Consider the following 24,867-nt stretch of genomic DNA (forward strand, 5'->3'; position numbering starts at 1 on the left):
AGTCAGGAAGTAGTTAATAGGCCTCTAAAACAAAATAACTCAAATTGAATGGGAAAAGTGGGATTTTGTTGAACAGGAGTGATTTCTGTTGTGATTAATCATACCAGATACTTCCTACCTGTGATGGGTACAGCCAGATTTTTATGGACACTGCTGTATTAAGTGCTGAGGAACTCCAGTTTCAACTTCACTTCTAGCTGAAGCTTCTAGCAAGTCAACATAGTGAAAGGTATACTGTGCTACTTGGAATTAGTCATTAATTGCAGGGAGATTTGCATGCTCCACTAACATGTCTCAATCACAGGTCTCTTGTATATAAAGGCAATGCTGACCACTATAAGACAGCCATGCATGAGAATGTGACTGTGTAAAATTTCATTGCTCCACTAATAAGAAGCTCTTATGTCACACTGTTGCTGATCTGTTTTCTTCATCCCATTGTCTTCAAATAATATATTAAAATGTATTATTTAGAGCATCTTCAAAGCCACTTTTCTCCAAAATTTGACTCAAAGTTGCAGTGCCTTGAGCGCCTTTTTAAAATTCGTAATTTTTTAAAAATGCAATTTTAATGAAAGTTATACAAATACTTCTGAAATATCCCCATACCCACCCCAACACCAATCTTATCTGCTCACTTAGCGCAAAGAGCAAACTGGGGAGCCAACAGAGGGGGGAAAAAAGAAAATGAAAAAGGGAAAAAGGGAAGGCAGGCAGCAGCATTTCTTGGTCTCCCCCCCCCCTTTAGTGACAATCTCACCACAGTCTATCACTGTGTGTGTATAGTATTGTTAAGTCGCAGCTAATGTGCCGAACCTAACTACGTGCTTTCAGGGCAAGTAATTAAGCAGAGGTGGTTTGCTGTTGCTTTTCTCTTTAGAGCCTTTCTTGGAGGTCTCCATTCCAAGTATTGACCCAGCTTATCTTCCAGCATGGCGTAGTGGTTAAGAGCAGGTGGATTCTAATCTGGAGAACCGGGTTTGATTCCCCACTCCTCCCCTTGAGGCTTTTCTGGTGAACCAGATGTGTTCCTGCACTCCTACAGTCCTGCTGGATGACCTTGGGCTAGACACAGTTCTTTGGAACTCTCTCAGCCTCACCTACCTCACAAGGTGTCTGTTGTGGGGAGAGGATGGGAAAGGAGTTTGTAATTCACCTTGAGTATCCTTACAGAAGAAAGGTGGGGTATAAATCCAAACTCTTCTTCTTCAAAACCTGACAAGATTGGGTTATACTATGCTACCCCGTCTCTCACAGTCTATCGACATGCCCCCTTATCTGCTATCTTTACGATGAAGGACCTGAAGCTGTGATGCAGGAAGCTAGTAATACCTCCCCACCCCACCCCCCACGCGTCTGCACTCTTTAACCTTTGAAAAGCTTGGTGATTTCCAAACAGAAACCACCATGCCCAGTCCTCTTTGCCCACCAACATGCTTTGTACACCATTGCAGGGATTATAACAGTCTGAGATCCGACACCCTCTGGTAGCTTGTTCTGGCCTGCTTGACTCTACCTTCAGCAAATGAAGCCCACAGAAAAAGCAGCCTCTCTCTGGAGAGTGCAGAACACAGTGGATGAGTCATGCAGAGTATTACAGTGACATCTGCTAGCACTGCTATAGTTATGGATCCATAAGCCTGCCTGTTTAAAGCCCTTGTTCGAAAGGGATGGGAGGGGGAGAGTTAGTGGCTGGGGGGGTGGGGGGTGGGATCTCTTCTCTGAACTGTAATGCAGTACCAGACTGAATTTTTAAAAAGCTGCAGCTGCTCAGGAGACATGCAGGGGGCGTACAACCTATGGCAGTGCCTAGGAGCAATCTGCCTGCAGAAAACATACGTGCACAAGTCCAGGATCGGCTCTTGCTATGATATGTTCATAGAAGGGTAGGCAAGGCTACCGAAATAGCAAGTGAAGGGAAAAAAATTGATTGAACTAGAACCAATTAATTCATTTAAAATGCTACATGCTGCAGACAATATTAATCAACAAGGTTAGTTTTCTGAAATTCATGAATTCCATTGAAATAGGCATGGTGTGGCTACCTTTCATTGTTCACCTGTCCTTTAGCTCCATTATTCTAGAAGGTACACTTATTTTTCCTCTTTCTATTTTTCCTTCTCCCTAAACATTATCGGGGTCAGAAAGTGGGTTTGTCATATGTAATTTGAACAGAAATTTCAAAACATGAAACAGAATTCAGCACTCATGGCCTTTTTGGAACATGTCAAACTACTGCTGAAACAGAACATTACAGCATCACTAAACAAAGTGTTTTTCTCTTTTGGGTTGAGACATTATGGGAATGCAAGGCTTAATGGGAACCCAAGATACAGATGAAGAAGAGAGCAAGATAAGGCTAAAAAAACACACTCACAAGACAGAGAAAAGGGCTAAATTGGAAAAAAATGCCTCAAATGATAAGCTTCTTCTTTAAATCTTCTGGATTTTTTTGTTTAGTTTGGTGCGGCTTCTTCTGGATCAAAAGATTTGTTTGGAAGTGCAACTGAACTACAAATGTCAGGTTTACTGCTCTAGTTCGTTTTAGTTATGTCTGCCACTAGGAACAGGAAAACATAAAAGCCTCACCCTTGGTAAGAACACAGGGTACTGAGTAATAACAACATCTCTGATACCACACTGTTGCTGAAAGAAAGATTGCCCACAAAATAACATCCCTGTTTGCCTCTAGTGTTGAACTGGAACGCAGAAAATTTAGTCTCCATACCATTCAGGATTCAACTAGCTCACTTGACCTTGGGGAAAGGGTTTTTCTGCTACAGAGATTACCTAAGTGGGTCCCTGAAATTAAGGGGTGGAGAAAGATAATAGGGGGTGAACACAAGCAACTGGGGAAAGCTCATGGAGAAAGACAATGAGGCTCTGCCAGTCAAGTGTCCCTCCCTTTTTATTATGGTTTTTGGATTGCATTTTATTGTATTTAAAGCTTATTTTTTATTGAAAGAACCAAGTCTGACGCAGCATGCAGGAATACATGCTTAAAGGGCATATGTGAGCATACTTGACAGCAGAGGTGGAATCCAACCAGTTCTCACCACTTCTCTAGAAGTGCTTACTAATTTTTTCTGAGTGCCGAGAAAAGGTTGCTAAAGCAACCTCCCTGCCCAATAGGGATTGGAGGTGCATGTGTGCGGCAGCGCCACTGTTTGAATCCCACCACCATCAGAACCTGTTATTAAAATTTTGGGATCCCACCACTGCTTGACAGCCATGGAAAAAGTCTGAGGGAAACTCCAAAGTGGACTCTCCACCATGGCTACAAATGTTTCTGCACTCATGGCAGAAATGAATGAAGAAACATTGTCAGGAGGTAGCAGCCCTTGGTTCTGCATTAAATGTGAGAGGATCCCTTTCAGATGTGCCAATGGAGGCAAATCCATCTTGCCTCCTCCTTGACTCTTTGCATTTTGAAGAGGAGGGCCCCTTTTCAGCTCATGCTAAGTTCATGATTTTAAAGGTAAACATATTCTTTTCCTGGTGCTGCAGGTGCATGCCAGATATAAAATTTTCACGTCCCTGTAACATTTAAGGCTGCTCTCTTTTCTCACCCCACTGTAACTGGATTCTGTCAAAGAGACTGTCTGGTTAGAGAAGCTTTTGATTGCTGGTGCTAATGTTGTCTTATCATAATTAAACCACAGGATCGAGTGCTGCAGCTGTGCTGCTAAGCAGTATCAATAGAAATTCGGGAGGACTAATCCCACGTCTTCCATGGATAATTGTAATGTCTGCATTTTAATCCTAGGATTGTATTTGGCCCATTTGAAGGACATAATGGCTGCACTGAATTAACAAAAAGGGTAAATCCTGCTTGACAGGGTCTGGGGAAAACCTATCCATCTTTCATTTTCCTTTTGCTGCTGTGTCAATTGATGACTGAAATTTTAAAACAAAGATAGATTGAAGGCAATTATTGAGTATCACTATAAGATTTTTAACTGTGGTCAATTCTTGCATGGAGCGTCTCTTCTGGAGCTTAGTGATAAGTGTCTGTAGGGAAAGAACAAGTTTTGATCCTCAATGATGGACTAACAAACCTCTTATGATTTGACCACACTGACTATATCACCAAGTGTGGATAAATGAAGCATCTTTAGAACATGCAATCAGACATGGGGAACACACTATGAAGGCACCAAATGTGATGCACCAAGTACCTCCATCTTTTCATGCAGTGGCACAAAACAGCAATGCCAGAAGGAGAAAAAAAATTGGAATGTTTTCTCAACTAGCTCAATTACATGTTGAAAAACTCTGGGGTTCTCTATTGGTGTTATTCAATTAAGGTCACCTATGTACATGGACTTAAGTTCCATTGAACTCAGAGGCCTTTTGCACACATCTGGTTTCTTTGGGTCAAGAATACATTACCTTTGGGTCAGATTCTCAACTGCGAATGCATTTCCCCCTCTTTAGAACTCAGAGAAGCCCTGTGGTTTCCAAAAATGAGAAAATCAAAAATTTTCCCTGCCTATGCAGGGCGAGCAGAGCAGAGCAGAGCAGAGCAGAGTGTTAAGTGTTTTGTTTCATTCAGCTTTTTTTGCTCCTTCCATTGCCCACACAGAAGCAGTAATGCCTGCATTTCTGGTGGACTGAAAGGGCCCCTTTTTGTTTTTTTTTAAAAAACTTAAGTACTTTTCATCTATCCCAAAAGTGATAGATTGATGGGACAGCCTTTTTTTAATAAATTAAGAAACAAGCAGCAACCACCTGAACCCAGAAGCATTCTCTTTAGGGGGCAGGCAAAATAGTGGCTAGGCTCCGGGGAAGCAGCAGGGTGTGTAAATAAGGAAATGCAGGGAGACTCCACTGTGAAGCACACAGCCACGCCAAAAACGGTAAACACACAAAGTGCCAGGGTGTCTTGCTTCTCAATATAGATGGGTTTCCTTCTAACTTCTCTTGGGGAAGGGCTGTTGTAGTAGTGCACTGCCGACCCGGCAGTGCCGTAGTAGAACGTTGGCACGCCAACGGACCTGCGGCCTTGCCGGTTGCATCGCACCCCCACTCCTCATCCCCCCATGAGTCACAGGTCGTGAACTGTCTGGCTCAATCACCGGGCGCAGGGACAATGATCTTGCCCCCAGGTGAGGATTAGGCTCAGACGCGTACGCTCTTCTCCGCACGTAGCCAGATGAGATCATGCATCACCTGATGATCTCCCGACCTCCCGCTCTCCCGGAACTCCCCCCAGTCCTCCCTCCTTCACGCCCCCGATAGAGTAACAATAAAAGGTGCCAGGAACCGGCAGACGGGAGATTCGCTAGGAACACGGACCTCCGGTCTCCCGCTGCTGGCGATCTCCACCAGATGTTATCTCCGCGTCTCGTCTCGTTCTTACGCTGACCGCGTGGGTCGACTACAGGCTGTGTTATTTAACTTGGGGCATCTTCACATATTACCTTTTGAGATATCCACCTGAAATGTAACCGAGTAGTGCAAGGCACAGATGATTCTAACACTCACCATACCTGTATGTGGGTCAAGCAGTCAGAAGGGCTAACCCGTGTTTTGCTCTGCAGAGTGTGTGAAACGGCCCTAAAACTATGACTCTTCTGCAGACTCTTGCCATTCTATCTCAGAGCTCTGTGGATTAAATACCATGGCCCTAATTTCATCCAGCTATTACTCTGTAGGCATTGTGGATGCTACAGTAGTACGAATGATAAATTATAATAACCACAATAAACCTAATTAACAACCTGGTGTTTTTATCTTTGTAATTAAATCTAGCTGCCATAATGATAACCACTCTGGAAATCCTGCTGCTGCTATTATATTATCATCAACATAGATTACCTTATGGTGGTATTTTTAACCTCTGGTCCTCAGATAGCTTCTGCTGCTTTTCAAGGCTGCTTCTTGCCATTCTGCCACAAAAGGCAATTCTGCTTTTTGCAGCTCTGAGGGAACTCTATTTTTTTCTTTTCTCCAGCAGCTAACACAAGTCTCAGCTCCAGTAGTCAGAGGCCAGTGGAGACTGGGACACTGCATAAATGAGAGAATATCCCAGAAGGCCAGGGTCTGAAGACCCCAAAAGTGTCAACCTTGTTGAAATGGAGCAGATTTGGTCTTGTATAGGAGACCACATGGGGGTCCGTTTTTATGCAACTGTAAGGTGGATTGGAAGAAAAATTAAAGTATTATTAAAGTTCTATCCTTGAGAGACTTAGGCCCTTTCTGCACATGCAGAATAATATACTTTCAATCCACTTTCAATTCACTTTGCAGCTGGGCTTTACTGTGTGAAACAGAAAAAAAACAGCAAACAATTGTGAAAGTGAATTGAAAGTGCATTATTCTGCATGTGCAGAAGGAACGTTAGAAAAAGAAACATACAGGGATGTAACCACATTTTGTGACACCTCTGATTTGATTTAGAAGCTCAAAATGTTTTGTTTTTGTTTTTTAAATGGTTTCTCTCTACTCGATGAAACTGTAATTGTCCTTTCTCCCAAGCATATTAGTGAAATTCAGCAGAAATATAGCCATTAAAAACAATGTCCATTTTCTGTGCCAAATGTATGTTAATGGCAGAAGCAAAGAAATGAAAATGGGAAATTTGCCAAAAAAAGGGTTGAATGGAAACGGCCTTCCTAAGCATGTATAAAAACTGTAGCAAACAAACAAATTATACATATCTAAATACATTAAACTAAACATAAAGATTAAACAACATATAACATATAAATGAACAATGAGATATTTTCCACAATGCAAACAAACATTCATTTTCATAAATTATTTTGACTGGCTCATCACTACATATATTCACCCAGTTTTCTTATAACGTACGGTGTACTGTAACAACAAGGCCAGATTTTTAATGTGGTTGAAGACTGTAATGTTTCAGGAAACTGACATCATCTCTTTTCAGTTTCCCCACCTCACCAATCAATGCGATGGAGTTAGAAGGGAATAAGTGGTAAAATCACAGCATGATGATGTGAAATAACACTGTCAGAATTGATAGACATTACATATGAGAGAATTATCTTCTGAAAGATGCTAGCTATCCCAGTTCTGCATGGAATGAAGCTCAAATGAATCAAATTGTGATAGAACTTACAATTTCAATATATTCTCTTATGTTAGTCTAGTGTGTTAATTTGTAGACCTTCCCTAAGGTCACATGTTCACATAGGCAGTTCAGTGAGTTGACAGTGCTTGAGAGCTCAGAAGAGGAAGAGTTTGGATTTACACCCTGTCTTTGTCTCCTGTAAGGAGACTCAAGGAGGCTTACAGACTCTTTTCCTGTCCCTTCCTCACAACAGACACCTTGTGAGGTAGGTAGTGCTGAGAGAGTTCCAAGGAATGTAGGAGTGGGGAAACAAATCTGGTTCACTAGATAAGAGTCCACTGCTCATGTGGAGGAGTGGGGAATCAACACCAGAGTAGAGTCCACTGATTTTCACCAGTATACCATGCTGGCTTTAGTTTAAATCTGATTGAACTATTCCTCATTCCCTATTTGGAAAGCCAGAAACATTATATGTTATTTGCCAGTAAATCAGTAAATTTTTCTGAACCTGATTCCAAAGCTCAGAACTCCACAGAGTTATCTCAACACCTATCTCCATCCCAGTTTAACAATCGATGCAGTTGTGCAGGGAGATAAAAGTAGAGAGCTGGTCAGCAACAGGAATGTTGGTCCCTCCTTTCTTCTCTTTCCCTCATAATTAATATTAGTTGTGGCAAGAGTTACATACCCTAGAATCTACCAGCTGTTTTAGAAGTGGTGTATCTGAAGCACCCATGAGAAGTGTGAAAGAAGGGGGAAGAATGCTAGAGAAAATCTTTCCTCTTCCTGGCCAGCCACAAAATGCCTCCAAAACAACAATATGCAGGTGTCAGGCCTGCACCATGCTTGGCCTGGCAGCTCGCACATACACAGCCTGGGTGCAGATGGCCCAGCCATTATCATCACCCAAGGCCTCTTCTTGCTTGCAAGTAACTAGCTCAATCGTGCTTAACTGTTTCTCCTTATCAATCTTCCTGAGGGAGTAACTGCCTGTCCCCCAAAACAATGTCTCTTTCTCACTGTCCTTTCACATGCTGATATTATGGGAATGTGAGGGTGGGGGGAATTCTGGGTTGAGTCAAACTGTAACCTACAGGTATATACCAGGGGCCAGAGAGCCAAACCCCAGTTTTGGCTATCTGGCCATTGGGTTGACACAGTTCTAATAAAGCTCTTGAACCATTCTTGAGACTTGTTATTGACTGGAGAAACAGACCCTTACAGCAGGTGAACTGACAGTGAGAAGTGGATGAGGAGAGAGGATTGCCCATTTTTCTCTGAGGCAGAGAAATATTTGGGGGTTGTAATGCTGATCTCACTTTGATAGTAAGCATAATGAGCTCCTAAAGTATCAACTTTAGAAGCATCTCTACAAGAAGGAAGAAGAGTTTGGATTTATACCCTACCCTTTTCTCCTGTAAGGAGACTCAAGGTGGCTTACAAACCCCTTTCCCTTCCTCTCCCCACAAAAGACACCTTGTGAGGTAGGTGGGGCTGAGAGAGTTCTGAAGAACTGTGACTAGCCCAAGGTCAGCCAGCAGGAATGTAGGAGTGTGAAAACACATCTGGTTCACCAGATAAGCCTCCACCACTCAGGTGTTGGAGTGAGGAATCAAACCCAGTTCTCCAGATTAGAATCCACCTGCTCTTAACCACTACACCACACTGGTTCTCTCTCTAGTGAGAACTTTATAAAGGATTTTTTAAAAGAGGTTGATGTCTAGCCAAACATTTTACATGGTGGTCCTTGTTTATTTTACCCAGTTTAGCTGAAATGGAGAATTTTTGAGTAAACGTTTGGATATAATTTTTAGGCAGTTATTTAAAAGATATGAAGTTCACTACACTTCCACAAATTTTATAGCTCCAGCTATTTTACGGGAAGGCAACAGGAGACCATGAAGGGCCATGATGAAGTTGCACAAGGGCGGAGAAGAATTTTTTTGTTTCATTGGCCCCTTCCGCACATGCAGAATAATGCACTTTCAATCCACTTTCACAATTGTTTGAAAGTGGATTTTGCTATTCTGCACAGTAAAATCCAGCTGCAAAGTTCACTGAAAGTGGATTGAAAGTGCATTATTCTGCATGTGTGGAAGGGGCCATTATGAGCAACTGCCAGAGGTATGCTTTCCAACCACTGTGGAACAATAAGCCCCCCAATAGGAACTAAACTATATATTTAGTTTTCTCATCCAATCCCAGGGATAGCAAAGAAACAGTCTGGCTGAAGGTGCAGCTTGGGATTGTGGCAGATAACTTTGGAAGAGAAATACACACGCAATTGAGGTACTGATTCCTCCTATCTCTTTTTAAAAAATGCACTCAAATACTGGCCTGCAAATTTTTTTGTTCTTAGATAGAATGAAGGAGAAAGTTAGGCCCACTTATGCGGTCAGGACAGTATTGGCGTGGAAACTTTCTGCATGACCCACCTGACCAAATGTGATTGTATTTGGTTCTTCTGCGGCATGCAACCCCAACCATGTGGAAGAACCAACCACATCAAAAATATAAATATGAATTTCCCTTTAGGGCAAGTCAGTTCTACAAGTTCATCTAACCAAGCTCTGCATACTTTCCATAGTTTCAGGCATATGTTTTTTTTCTTATTCTTGCCGAGATATTCCTAGCAGAAAATCCTAGGGGCTTGGATTTATCTTTTACAGTGCATTTCTTTAGTATCTAAGCATTTCATTATCATCTATTACTACAGATTACCTGAGAATATCTCCACCTCTGGCACTTGATGCTTGCAGGTTCAGGTACAACAGATATAATATCTCGTAAGTGTTTGAGGATCAACTGCTGAACCTTTTCTATGTCCCATTCCAAATGTTCGATTCCAAAGGACACACTAGTGTGGACAACAACAGATGGCCCAATGTCTGATGATTCTGTAAGAAAGACATAACAAGAAGGAAAAGGCCTCCAGTAATGGCTCCAAGTGAGATTTCCACTCCATCAGATATTTATCATAATGGTGCTGCATTCAAAATAGTAAGACCCAGCCAAGTATGTCAGCCTCCCTAGAAAGTGAGACACCACAAGAGGCATCTGCAATATTTGAGATAAATCTTCTGTTCTGTCCCAGCAGAAGGTTCAGATTCAGCTTTCAGTAGTTTCCAGATGCAACAGGAGATGGTGCACAGGTTTAAAGAAGACAGAATTTTGGCAGCCACTGCTTTTCTTGCTCCTGTAATTTACTGACATAATACACTGCACTGCCAACAGTCCCTCTTCTGCTTGGCTATTAAAGGTTTGGTCACTCCAGCTTTTCCTCCAGTTGAACTTGAATAATATGACTTTTTCAAAAGCATAATTAGTAACCTAAGTTAGGAGCAGAGAGAGTTGAGTCTTTAGAGAGATATATCCATTTTTTTCCTAGCATATAACAGTCTCTCATTAGACAATTTTGCTAAAATCATTAATGTTGGCACAAGTGTTGTCACCTAGAGGCCTAGTCCTCTCTGGACTCAGCACCTGCCTCTTTTCTACCTGCTGTGCATCACTCGTGGACTCGCCTGCTCAATTCAGCTCATGATTGATGGGGCCAGGAAGAAGTTAGGTGGGACAAGTTGTGGACACAAGGTCTCATGCTAGAGTGGGAGACTGGTCATGAAAACTGGCAACAATGAGCTAAACCTGTCTAAAGGCAGTGCTATCATGTCTCTTTCAGGTCTCTGAGAAATAATCACCTACTCTCAGCTCCATTAATTCCTCCTTTCTTTTCTCTGTTGTTGGTTACTCTAGATTCTAGACTCATTTTAAGGCGTGTGTGAAATTTATTTGCCAGCATAAGCTCTACTTGGTTTGTTCCCCCAAGGGGTGCTGTGAGGGTTGTGTTGCCCAGATGCAATGGACCATAGCAAAGAAGGGAAGCTTCCCAGCAAAGTAAATGAAGAAATGGCTGACAGGGACATGGTGCTCGTTCAGCAAGAAGGAATAGCAATCAAGAAGCTGTTTATGTTGGGATGGCGGCAGGGAACTTTGTGTGAGCTTGACTGAAACTTAAACTGCTATGGATTTTAACACTGAGGTTATTGGAGCAAAATCATTCTTAAAATTAAGGGTTATTCTTGGAAGATGATATTCAAAAACACACTGAGCAAAAAAATCAGATTTTGAAGGCGACGGCTTTGTTTTTGGAAAAACATCACAGCTCAATTCTGCGAAAAGAGTGGTGTGGTGAAGTGTGGAAACTGACCCAAAATAAAAGTGATATAATAGGATTACGTCTTCCTGTACTTTGTATATTTGGTGCTCTGTCTACACGTTGCTTAGCATGAGTTTCATCTGATTGCAGGCACACAACTAATTTATCACTGAGAAATGTCAAACATGCTTCAATTTCTGGCCTTATTTTGGAGCCAACATGTAAACAAGGGCTCAAACATTTGGGACAGTCCCACTTCTGTTGTGTATGACCCTTGTGATACTTTAGAAGTGAACCTAACAAACTAGTTAATATGCAAGAGGGATGCTGATTATTTATCAGGAGCCAGGATTTCTTATTGTGGTTGAAGTCTCCTTGAGTAGCCTGAGAGAAGATAGCAGATGCTGAATGGAAAACAAGCAAAAAGCATCAACAGACCCAACTTGAGACAAACAGATCCAGCAACTGTGGAGAGTGACTGAGTGAGAGTCCAGCAAGGACAAGGCTTTCATGTGTGAGCTCAGCTACAGAAGAACTCTTTGTACCATCCTTTATTAAACCAGCTTATTATATCCAAGTGAATTCTTGGTAACATTCTAAGAACTGAGTAACACAACTATATTTGGCTAGACATTTCTAAAAATAAAGACAAATTAGGCGTTCCTCTGGTCAGCCACAAGGCACTTGGGCTGTTGATTACCCCCTCCCCATCCAATTCTCACTGCATCTCTATCATAAACCTCTTATAAATGTATTCACCATTCCTCGATGTTCTTTTTCCTTTTTGTGCAATCTTAAGCAGAGTTTCACATTGAAATCAATAGTCTGAACTGCATGGGTTGATATATCACGGATTGGTGGCCAAACTGCATGACTGTTGGCCCCTTCTGACGATTGACAACTTTCGATGTGATCCTATTAATATTAGAACCTTATCTGCTCTTTGTCCTCTATATACCGTGTTCACAACTCATAGGCTGTGTTGTCTTGCAGTCAATAGTTGACTGACTTACAAGATGCTTAGCAAATTGTTATATGCTCACTGTTTTCATTCTATGGTTAAAAAAACAACAAGAGTGTTAAGGATACTTTTTGGTCCAACATTCACACTCTAAACAGACAGGTAAAAATAAAAGCAAGAAAATTAACACAATGATGATTTCACAATTCTTCATGTAAAATATTGTCAGCTTCGACGCTTATGCAGACTTTTTTCTTCTGTTACTGTGAAATGAACTGACCAGAAGATTTTCATGGTATTTATTTATAAACACTGGTCCTTCTGCCAAAGGGTCAAAGTGCTTGTATTCTGCACAGAAAGAAGAAGAGTTTGCATTTATACACCCCCTTTCTCTCCTGTAAGGAGACTCAAAGAGGCTTACAATCTCCTTTCCCTTCCCTCCCGCCCAAACAAAGCACAAAGGCATTTTAGAAGCCATAAAATTCAATGATGATTCCTATATATGATTTTTCAATTGGTAAACCAATTTTTAAGTGCTCATACTGGATTTGCTCTAAATATTTCTGCTTGTCTTTCTGCCTTATCTGCTCACCCCCACCTTATCTGCTTATATACTTCATTCTAGCCCTGCTCTGCAATACACTTCATTCTAGCCCTGCTCTGCAAGAATTACTAATTTAATATGCTGTCTTGCATATGATTCTGCATATGATTCTGCTTCCATATTAATCCTGTGCCACCACTCTACCCAATTCTGTGGATCTATACCAGCACTCTACCCAATTCAACTACTCACTGCAAGAGAACACAGCCTATGAGTTGAGAACATGGTATATGGAGGACAAAGAACAGAAAAAGCATATCATGGTAGCCACTTGATGCCATCCAGAAATATTCTTTTAATATTTCCATACACAAAGCCACTGGACATTCTTATGGACTCTAACATATGGCACATGGTCAACATGGAATATGAGGAAAGTTACAAGGCAGGCCAAGATCAAGTAGTTTTTCCAAAAATTCAGGTTCTGTATCACATGCAATTACACCAATAAATACTTTCAATCTTGTACCTTCCACCAACCTAAACAAAGGTCCCTATGTCCCAGTACTGATGTGAGGGCGATCTGGCTGCGATATCTGTCACCCCATTGATGGCCAGGGTTGATTCAGCTGATCTGGCTGGCGAGGCGGGTGTTTCCTACCTCCCTCACCGCCCCATGTGCGTTCCTCCTGAAGCTGCGGGCTCGGTGGAAGAGGACGGCCATCCCAGATAGAAGGAGTGTACTGCTCTTTGGTCAAGGGTATACGACAGCTGCGCTCCCCTGCTAGAACCTCCAAACAAGCTCAAGGTCCATTTGTAGGTGAAGTACTAGTATTCAAAATATTATTGGGTCAGAATGTTAGGGGAAATTTTTTAACACTACTGGTGGTGGGAAGTGGTGCTAAATTGCAGCTGACTTATGGCAACCCAATAGGGTTTTCAGGGCAAGAGATGAACTAGGGATGGAGGGGTGGGGTTGCCATTGCTTGCCTCTGCATAGGACCCTGGATTTCCTCAGTGGTTTCTGGTCCATGTACTAACCAGAACTGATTCTACTTAGTTTCTGAGATCTGATGAGATCAGGCTAGCCCAGACCATCCAGGTCAGGGGCTTAATGCTATTAAGCCCTACTAAAGATGTGATTTAAAATTAATTGCTTTCAGTTTTCATTTGGTAAGCTGCATTATGCATGGACCGTAACTCACTGATGAATACCATTAACAAAGTCCCATCTAAACAGTTCAGTTAAATGACACCGTTATTGCTGGTTAAATAATTGCTCCCTTGCTTCTGATAAAAAATGGCCTCTGGAATGAAATGGATTCTTTCATGCTCTCATTTCCCAGAGATCACACACAAATGTATTTGTCCATAAGTATTTTTCTTACTGTAAAAAGCAAAAGGGAGTGTTAATTATTAATACCATTAATTAAAGAATGCAGCTGCAAAAATGGCTGTCAACTTCCTGATAAGAAAGAGTTGATCCTACATGGCCATTTCAGTATTCTAAGTGCTCTAGCAATTTGCAGTTGGCACTGATATACTTCCCAGTTAAACAAGTCCAAGACTTCAATTTTCAGCAAACAAGTATCAATACTTCAGAAAACACATCTACGGTATTCCCACCTAAGCTACAAATCTGAATTCAGTAATGTCCAAAATGACCTATTTGGCCATCAAGAAAAAGCCAACTTATGGCTACCTCATAGTGTTTTCAGAGCAAGATACATTCAGAGGTTGTTTGCCGTTGCCTGCCTCTGGGTAGCAATTCTGGACTTCCTTGGTAGTCTCCCATCCAAAATACTGACAGGGACTAATCCTGCTTAGCTTTCAAGATCTGATGAAATTGAGCTAGCCTAGGCTTTTCAGATTAAAGTAACAAAATACTTGTCTCAAAACATTTTATATCCTGAGAACATCCATACTGGGGATCAAGAAGCTTTGTGTGTGTGTGTGCATATCTAAAGTGCCACCAAGCTGCAACCAATTTATGGCAATCCCAGAAAGGGGCTTTCAAGAAGAATGAGATTTAGTGGCATACCTGCAAAAAATGGCATCTGGGGCACCACTGAAATTGCACTCCCCCCAAATTGCAGCGGGGGGGGGGGCAGCGGCAGGAGGGTAAGTGGCAGACCTGCTTGCTCCAGGCAGAAGCAATTGCGGTGGGGTGAAGAGGGCAAAAGAAGCAACGAGCGGAGGTAAGTGAGCTGGAGGTTCTGCTTGCTCCAGGCAGAAACAATTGCGGCAAGCGGGGGTGGAGGGCAGAGGCAACTGGCCCAATGTGCTGCCCACGTGACCCTTGAAAGTGGCACATGGGTCACATGCCCCCTCTGATACTCTAGTGAGTGAAGCAGCTGAGGTTTGCCATTGCCTTCTTATGCAGAATATTCCTTGGTGGTCTCAGAGTTTGAGACCAAAAGCTCCAGGACAAGCTGATTGAGGATTCCTGGTCTGTTAAAACAGTACAAAATTCCTTTTGTAAAATCCATTGCTGAGTGCCAAATACAAGAGGAATAGGAGGTTTTTAAAGCTGTGAATCCCCACCCCCCCTCTACTTTATGACCAAGTCATTATGTTCTGTGAGAGCTAAGTTCATGATCGCTACCCAGTTCCGATCTTAAAAGAACTGATGTCAAAGTTATGGCCACAATCGACACCTTTGTTCATGGTTTCTCCACCAGGATACGAAGAACAGAATGTGCAGACAAACTGAACCACATTGCTTTTAGAAGTGGCTGCTCCGGTTTGTGACTGAAGTGATGTTTGAAGGGCAAGCTGAGAAAACATGTGCTCTAGTTTCAATATGTGGATCGGCTTTGCAGTTCAAGGCAAAATTTTATTCATGTGTAAATGGCGTGGATTCAGAAATTCTGTTACAAACAGTAAGCATAAGTAAAAGGCCTAGTTTCCCTAGCAAAGTTCTTTGTGTGGTAGGGTCTAGTAACAGAACCACGCGTTGGCAACACAGGTACTTTACAGCAATGTGTATACCATACATAATTGGGGCAATCACATGCACAAGTATATAACTGATGTGCTTGACCTTTTCCCTGTACCCTTAAAAGCTGAATGGCTTAACCATGCTTCAGGCAACTCTGCACGAAAAGCCTATCCTGTGGTTTTCCTAATAAGGTATTTTAGGGAGCCACTAGACATTACATTGTTGGCCACATAGAAGGGAAGCATGTACGAACACATTTTGCTAGTCTGCAAGAACAAGGGTGGGGAAATGCCCTTTGCCCTAGAATTCACCACAATAATCCCCCCTCCCAAAAAAGACAACCTGGGTCTGTATCTGGGTACAAACTCACAGCTGACAGAAAAAAGGGAGTAGAGGGATGAATCTATAAGACCCTAAAATGCAGAGTACTTTAGATTTTACAGGTACAAATTTCTCTGGTCAAAGTAGAACAAGAGGGATTATCATTTCACACACTCGCCGTTTCCACACGGGCATTTAATTACGGCCTGGAGATGGCAAAAACGCCGTCTCCAGGCTGCCATTCGCACAGGGGGCGCAGCTGCATCGCAGCCGTGCCGCCCTCGCGCCGCCCTCGCGCTGCAAAGCCGGCGTTTCCTCAGAGCGTTCGGAAGCGCTCTTGTTGGGGAAATGCTGCCTCGAAGCCGCTGCCGCCGAAGCGGCAAAAGCTGGCAGGAACGCCTCTGCCACCCGGCACTTACGCCTTGTCCCCGGGCCTCCCGCCCAGCGTCACCGAGGCACTGGGGACCGCGCCACCCTACCCTGCGCCCGCTGGAGCGAAGAAGCCAGCAGCAGAACCAGGGGTGTGTGATCCCAGGCCTTGGCGATGTGCCCGGAGGCCGAGGATATCTCAGGCTCGGCCGGCGCGCCCGGCGCTCAGCGGTGCGAAGCTGCCGGCTCTTTCCAGAACCGTCCGGTGCGGGCCGGTCCCTGAGTGTCGATCAGGTCGGCGTCAGGAAAGCGCCGACCTGGCTCGCTTGACCGATGCGTCGCGGAAGCTTGGGCCACTGTTAGAATGTCAAACTGAATGGATCATAGATTGGGAAAACCAAATGACTAGCTAATAATTTATTTCTGTTGAGGCAGAAAAGTCAGGGTGCATGGGTGGATCACAAGGAAACAGTTCTCTTTCTCTCTTTTATCTTGAGGCAAGGGGGTCAAAAAACCATGAATCATGAAGGACTAACTTTACTGGAACTCCATCTTGCCCAAGAATAATGGGGAAAGTCCAAACCCTGAGAACTAAGATAATGATGAAGTTCTAAATGCAGTAATGTTAGGTTTTGTTAGACTATCCTAGAAACAGCATTACTAGAATAACTGTAGAATTTAGCGTCACAAGTTTGACCAAGTTTGCAGATGACACAAAATTATTTTGAGTGGTTAAGACAAACACAAATTTCAAAGAGCTCCAAGAGGATCTCTTCAAACTGGTGGAGTGGGCATTAAAATGGCAAATGAGATTCAATGTCAGCAGCTGTTGTAAAAAAAGGCAAATTCCATGCTGGGCCTAATGAGAACAGTAATAGAGAATAAAACCCCACTCCATCCCAAGGTAAAGCTTGCAAAATGTGCAAAAAAAGAGAAACCAAATGATGCGAGTGGGGGAGGGGGAGGGGAGAAGAGTCCTATGCAAAGTGGCTAAAATGCTTAGGGCTGTTTAGCCTAGGAAAAAAGGGAGTAAGGCAGAGGTGGGATCCAGCAGGTTCTCAAGAGTAGGTTACTAATTATTTGTGTGTGCCGAGAGGGGGTTACTAATTGGTGATTTTGCCACGTAATTTTTGCCTTAGTTATGCCCCTCCTCTCAGCAGTAGCGCGCAGAACTTGAAGCAGTCTAGCAGGAGGTGCACCGGCGTGCGTGGCAGCCTGCGCCTGTGTGCATTCGTTTCAAGCCCAAGGACTGGTGCAGCGGCTGTGTCCTTGCCACAGTCCCGCCCAGGAATGCCCCACCCCTGGAATGCCCGGCCACACCCCTGTTGTGCCCCACCCAGCCCCATTGGTGCTACGCCACAGTTTGAATCCCACCACCATGGGAACCTGTTACTAAAATTTTTGGATCCCACCACTGGAGTAAGGGAATACATGATATAGGTTTATAAAATTATGCATGGCATACAGTATAATGTATGTTTCTTTAGAAGGATTGTTTCCCCTTTTACACCTGCTGTTTATTAAGCCTGGTGTTTTATTATGAGCCTTTGTTGCTCTCTTGTAGTTCTTGTTCTCTGTCTATGTTCATAGACTTTGTGTCTCCAGGCTTCTCTCTCTATTAAACTCTACTGCTGTCCTATGAGCATGTCTGAAAATTGCTGTGTTTGCTGCGACTAAGGCCATTTCCACACCATCAAAATATCTTGGATTGAGAAAGAAAAATATCCCTGTGCAGCGGAGAATTCCGCACAGTTCCAAATGTTAAAGTGGGCCTTCCCCAGTGTTGCCCCGCAATATTTCCTTTACCATGGGATTTTCAAAAATTGCCATTTTGGAGGTTCTTAAAAAAAAATCCTGATGTAACCCTGCTTGTGCCTGCTACCATGCGAAAACCAGTCAGGAGCAGACCCAGTTTATTTTTCCTGCCCAGCTGCCTAATCTCCTCACCTGATGTTCATTCAAGCTGCCACTCAAAATCAATCTGATTCTGCGAATCAGAACGTGGGACACCGGGCATTCTCAGATCTGTTTCCAATGTAAATTCTGAAGTCCCAAACTCAGCAGAACAAACTGGAGCATTTCCTCCCAGTCTTCGTTGGATCCCTTCAAAAAACAGGCAGCCATGTGAACACACACCCTGGGATAAAATAGATCTAGGTTAAAAAAAACCTGGTGGTGCACAGGTATGATTTTGCCGTGTGGAAACGGCCTAAGAGACATTACGTGGTGTCAGAATATGGACTGTTTTCGACCCCCGCGTCCTCTTGTGTTGCAAGTCAACTTGGCTGAAAATTGGAAGTGCTGGGAGCAAGCCTTTTGACTATATCTAATGGCAGTTGGTCTTGATAATGTTACAGACAAACGGCAAGTGGCTATTTTGTTGTACTGTGTGGGAGAGGAAGCAGTGTTGGTCTACAATACATTTGATTTTTCTGATGACCAGCCAAAGAATGTGGAGGAAGTTCTTGAGCAGTTTAAAAAGTACTGCACTCCTTGAAAGAATGTGATATTTGAACATTATTCTTTCTAGAATTACTCTTGGAGATATGGTGATACCATTGGACAGTCTGTGACTGAACTGAAGCTTAAAGCTAACAGCTGTGAATTTGGTTCAGCAGCTAATGAGATGGTCAGAGATAATATTGAATTTAGTGCAATGGAGAAGCTGAAGGAAAGACTTCTGAAAGAGCCTGATGTTACTGTAGAGAAGGCAATTGAGATGTGCCAAGTGGCTGAAGTAATGTCTGCTCAGCTGCAAACAATGGCTACTTTTTCTAAGCAACCAGATGGATCATCTGAGATAAGCAAGAATGTGAAGAGATTCCAGTTCAGTTCATAAGAAATCACATGTTGCATGTAGAAATAATGATCAAAAATGTATTCAGTGTGGCACTGTGCACGGTGCTCAAAAATGGCCAGCATTTGGAAAGAGTTGTTATAAATGTGGGAAGAAAAACCACTTTGCTAAAGTGTGTCAGGCAATGTTAACAAATGATATGAAAGGTCAACAAAAGACCACGTTTGTGATTTAGATATACATAATTTGTTTATAGGAGTGTTGTCTCATGATGCTGGTGGTTTTATTGAGCCTCAAGCTCCTCGGTGGTACGCAGATATAACTTTGAAAGGGTGTACTGTAAAGTTTAAGTTAGATACAGGGGCTGTGGCAAATGTGTTGCCATTCAAAATATTTAATGACCTCCCAGGTCAGAAGGTATTAATTAAGAGTGAGGCAACTCTTGCAGCATATGGTGGGACACAGATAAAGCCTTTAGGCACTATTGTCCTTGAAGGCTGTACTTCAAAGGGAAAAGCCAAATTGTTGTTCTATGTAACAGATGTGTCAACTCTTCCATTGTTAGGTAGGGTGGCTTGTGAAACCTTGAATTTAGTTCGTCGAGTTGGTGCTATACTGCCAGTTGAAATTTTGTCGTGAACAGTTATTTGCAACATATACTGTTGTTTTTGAAGGTCTTAGGGAATTTGAAGGTGCCTATCGTATACATGTTGATCCAACAGTTCCCCCAGTAATTCAAGACGTACTTTTTGTAATACTTGAGAGGTTAAAGGAGACCTTATGTCAAATGGGAAGTACAGGAGTGATATCCAAAGTTGTAGGACTTACAGAGTGGGTGAATAGTTTGGTCATCACAGAAAAGAAAAATGGGGTGCTGCATATAGGTACAGTAAAATGAAGTGTCTGTGGATCAGTTCCCCATTCCTTGAGCATGACAGTTTGAAAGGCTGTGAGGCATCTTTCCTGTATTAGTTTGAAGGTGTGAAGAATGAGATGTGGTAACTAGGCAGAGCCTCTAAATGGTAATGCAGCTGCAAAGTGTTAGATGTGCAACTTCGTCTATATTCTGATGCACATAAAGATGATAGTAGGGTTGCATACTCCTCCACCACAAAACAAAGCTCTGCAGGGATAGGGTGGGATATTAATTAAACAAATAAATACATAAAAGCATGCCGGACCTTCCTTATTGTAGAATGCTCGATCTGGGTCCTAGCATTTACCTAGCCTGGCTCCCCCACATCTGTTTGAAAGTAAAAATACTTTTAGTTATAAATGCTCTTGTATCAAAGTACCATGGTCAGTAATGTACAAATGGTTTTGACAAAGGCAGCGCATAAAAATGAATGATAATTCTCATATTCATTTGGGATTATATTCTAATGCATACAACTTTCTCAACTGCACCTCAACAGACAGAACTATCATCTTTTTGTGGAACAGAGTATAGTTTTAGATTTGCTGGTAATGGACACTCACGCAACCGCATTAAACAGCAAGACAGGGTAAACACTGACTCTTATTTTTCCCACCTTTTCCAAAAATATGGTAGGGTGAAGCAGGTGGAAACTTTCCCTCAGCCCTGTTATCACACACCAGAAGGCCAAAGGATGTCCACTGACTTTTATTTTTCTTTCCTTCTCAGATACTCCCCACACTAGGCATGCTAAAATAAATATACTAAGGCAGAAATAAATTTAAACAAAAACAGAGGAGATGGTAAAGGAGTGGATATCTAAAGTTGGAGATAGATGGCTAAGACAAGGCAAGAGACAAGAGAAATATATTTACACAATTAACAAGAGAGCTTGGCATAGAAACTTATAGTTTTGGTTTCTTTAGCACAGCACTTTAGTTCAGTTTTGCTTAAATGTTGTTTCATAAGATGTTCCTTTGTTTAAATGTTCTGGCTGATGGCTATTCACATACATGGTTCTAACATAAGCTAGATACATTCACTCCATACCCACACACACAGCCTTCCAAATTAGGTGAAGCCCTTAAATAAAAACATAAACTCTTACTAAGTAAATCCCTACATCCCAGACAAACTGATATACCATAACTCTCCTCTCTCTGTAAGTCCTTATCCTGGTTTATTAAGCCTCCACCTGGTCCTTCAATAAATCCCACCAAGATGCAATGTCTGTGTGTAACTGCTTAAACTCAGCACTCAGGCTGATACTAGTTGAATCAATCAATCTCTCTGGGCTGATCTATTCACCTCAGAGTTTAGTTTTCTCTCAGTTAAGACAGACAACACTTAGTGTCTGCTCTCAGTAGAAACAATTCCAACTAAAAGCGCTCTAGAATGTCCATGACAAGCACTGGCGTAATGCCCATTGGGCAAGGTGGGCAGCTGCCCAGGGCATCACCTTGTGGGGGGCATCAAAATGCTGGGCTCGTTTTTGGGTATTTTAGTGGTTTTCCATTTTTGGCCTGCAGGGGGCGCAGTTTTTAGGCTAGCAGCACCACAATTTCAGCGTATCATCAGGTGACTGTCTCCTTATGCTACCCTCCAAGTTTGGTGAGGTTTGGTTCAGGGAGTCCAAAGTTATGGACTCCCAAAGAGGGTGCCCCATCCCCCATTGTTTCCAATGGGAGCTAATAGGAGATGGGGGCTACAGTTTTGAGGGTCCATAACTTTGCCCCCCCCGAACCAAACTGCACCAAACTTGGTGGGGTATCATTAGGGCAGTCTCCTGATCAGACCCTGAAAGTTTTGAGACTGTGCCTTCAGAAATGTGCCCCCCCCCCACAGCCTGCAACCCCCATTGACAGCAATGCAGAAAACTCAATGCAGAACAAAGATTCTTGGGCAAATTCCTAGGATGTTCCTGCAGGGGGTGCATTTTTGGATGTATTGACACCAAAATTTCAGGGTATCATCTGGAGATGATGGCACCCCCAAGTTTGGTGCAGTTTGGTTCAGGGGGTCCAAAGTTATGGACCCTCAAAGGGTAGCCCCCATCTCCTTAGCAAAGAATGGGGGATGGGGCACCCCCTTTGAGGGTCCATAACTTTGGACCCCCTAAACCAAACTGCACCAAACTTTGGGGGTACCATAAGGACAGTTGGATCTTCTGAGGATGAAAACTAAGACCTTCTGGCTGTCCGGCATCTTATTCCTTGGGCCGTTTCTGTGACGACACCATCACACTGAAAACTTTTAAAGAGAAAAGCACACCAGGTTGGTCACTCCTGAGATCTTTGGGATACTGAAGGCAGAATAAAACTGAGTGTGTTTTTATACATCAGCTTGCTGCTATATTGGGTTTAAATTATATTATGGATTTCATTGTGCTTCTGTTGTTGTATAATTATATATGTTGTTAGACATTTCAAGAGTCTAATGGACTGAGAATACAGGATAACGATTTAAAAATGAATAACAAAAAATAAACCTAATACTAGAAGTCAGCATCCATCACAGTGGCATTTAACTGTAGACTGAAATAGGAGAAAGATAATCTTCTGAGGGATTCTCCCTTTCTGTCTTCAATGTATCTGAATGGAAAACAGATGCTCTTAAAAAGAAAAAATGGCAGCCTTGTTTTGTTGTACAGTCATACTACAAAAAGGAGAGTTGGTGATCAATTATTTGATTGGATTGGATGTCTCTAAATTGTCACAGTATTTTTCTGCAGAGAAAAATCGTCTCCAGTCTAATAAGATGTATCTTGCTATGAATAATGAATAAAAATAAATTCCTTCAACTCTAAAAATAAACTTGGAATTTCCTCTGAAATGTCAGCACTGACGTTAATGTACTAGTTTGCAAATGGATGGGCTGCTCTTGATTCTCCTATTAAAAATTCACTTGGCTTGCTAAGTTGCTTCTATCCCACAAGGAATCATTGTAATGTATAGACTAAAGGGACCCATACAAAGAGAATGGCAGATAACTTGTTTAGGCTTTTGTTATCTTAGTGAATAATTTTCTCAGTGTCCTTGTAAGGAAAAGGCAGACTATAAAAGGTGCTATAAAGCAAATAAGTGTGTGTAAAGCGGTGGTGAAGCAAAATGCTGAGATAGGGATTCTACCCTATAGAAAAAAAATGATATGCAAAAACAGGTAGAGCTCAAGCAAATTTCTTTTAAATCTCATGCCTGCAAAGATAGCCACAGAAGATTTGATAATGCAATTCAGTTTAATGGTACTAGAATTCAGAAGTTCCCACAGAATGTAAAGTCTCTCAAATTTTACACATATAAATTGGGAAATTTATGTTGACAAATTCCCAGTTTCCTACATATCTGGTTATAAACATGACTGATATTTAAAAAGCAGACTAGGCTATGAAGATTTACTGTGAACATATGCTACAAAGGAAGACAGTATACAACCGCCTCCCCTTGCATTATGAAACACATTACACCTTTGAGCCAATGAGGAAAGGCTGTGGGACTGGGAATGTTTTGTCTGGAGAAGAGGAGGTTGAGGGGGAACATGATTGCTCTCTTTACGTATATGAAGGGCTGTCAGTTAGAAGAAAGCAGGGAACTCTTCCTGTTAGCAGCAGAGGACAGGACTCACAATAATGGGTTTAAATTATGAGCAGAAAGCTGCTGGCTGAGTATTAGAATAAAAAAAAATTACAGTAAGAGTTATTCAAAAGTGGAATTGGCAATCTAGGGGGGTGGTTAGCTCCCCCTCACTGGTAGTCTTTAAGCAGTGGTGGGACAAACACTTGTCAACGATGATCCTGCACTGAACAGGGGGTTGGAGCAGATGGTCTTTATGGCCCCTTCCATGATTCTAATTCCTTATTAGAGGGTCAGAATTTCAACAAATAGTGGCTAGCTTTGAATCACATAGGCATCGAAAAGACCACTGCTCCACTCCTTTAAAAGGGCATTGCATTTGATAATTTTGGTTATAAAAACACATCAGAATGTGGGATATCATATTCCATAGCTGAGCTAGATTTTTTAAAAATAAAACCACATTAATGTTGGCATGATCAGAACAGACATTTTGTCCTTGTGCAGAGAATACACATGCATGATGGGACTATCATTCAGTCCACGATATATTTCAACAGTTTGTTCAAAACATGATTAAATCCCATCCCACCCCAATCATTCTGGATAACACTGTCCTACAAAGGTCAGTATGCTTTTTATAATGGTATATACATGTATTCACTTGATAGATCTATAGAAAGAAGATGGAGGCAGCTTGAAACACCCCCTGTTTGGTGACAAAGTCACACCCCAGCTATGACTTCTAGAGTAGCTTAATGTATGGATATTTCTTGATCTTGCATATCAGCATCAGCTACTGCTAATGAGGAATTCTTCCCTTGCTCAGGAACATCCCTGTGGCAAGGTGTTCTAGATACTAGATGGAATACTGCTCTTTTACAAGCCTCTTCTAATACACAGAAGGAGGAGCACTTGTGGAAGAGATAAGACTCAGGTCCTTTCCGCACAGGCCAGGGATGCGGGGTCAAACTGAGATACATGATCCCAGTGCAGCCCTGGGGGCCGTTCACATGCTCCCGTGCGAGTGGTCTCGTAGCTGCTGCGGCTTGCGGACGCACTTCCACATGGAGGCGCGTCCTTTAAAAAAAATCTTACCTTCTTCCCTGCACAGCCCTGTAGGGATCAGGTAGTGGGCCCCCATGGCCGTGGTTGACGCCTTGGGGGCCAGAGGACCAGTCACTCTCCCCTGCGCAGATCCACAGGAGAGAAGGTTAGTTTTTTTTTTAAAAAAAAAAACACAGCCAAAAG

At 42.5% G+C, this 24,867-nt stretch overlaps 1 protein-coding gene across 3 annotated transcripts in view; it reads right to left on the reverse strand.

Annotated features, from left to right (window-relative positions):
• Positions 1-24,867, reverse strand: part of RNLS (renalase, FAD dependent amine oxidase) — a 124,316-nt gene that overhangs the window by 5,806 nt on the left and 93,643 nt on the right. For 2 of the 3 annotated variants that reach the window (XM_048506110.1, XM_048506108.1), the window contains one exon: positions 9,764-9,939. In XM_048506110.1, coding sequence (XP_048362067.1) covers positions 9,764-9,939 — 176 coding nt within the window. Of the gene's footprint in view, positions 1-7,811; positions 7,818-9,763; positions 9,940-24,867 lie in introns of all 3 variants that reach the window. The other variant, XM_048506109.1, reaches the window with a different exon arrangement.

The sequence above is a fragment of the Sphaerodactylus townsendi genome, linkage group LG08, assembly GCF_021028975.2.
Source record: "Sphaerodactylus townsendi isolate TG3544 linkage group LG08, MPM_Stown_v2.3, whole genome shotgun sequence".
NCBI classification, from domain to species: domain Eukaryota; kingdom Metazoa; phylum Chordata; class Lepidosauria; order Squamata; family Sphaerodactylidae; genus Sphaerodactylus; species Sphaerodactylus townsendi.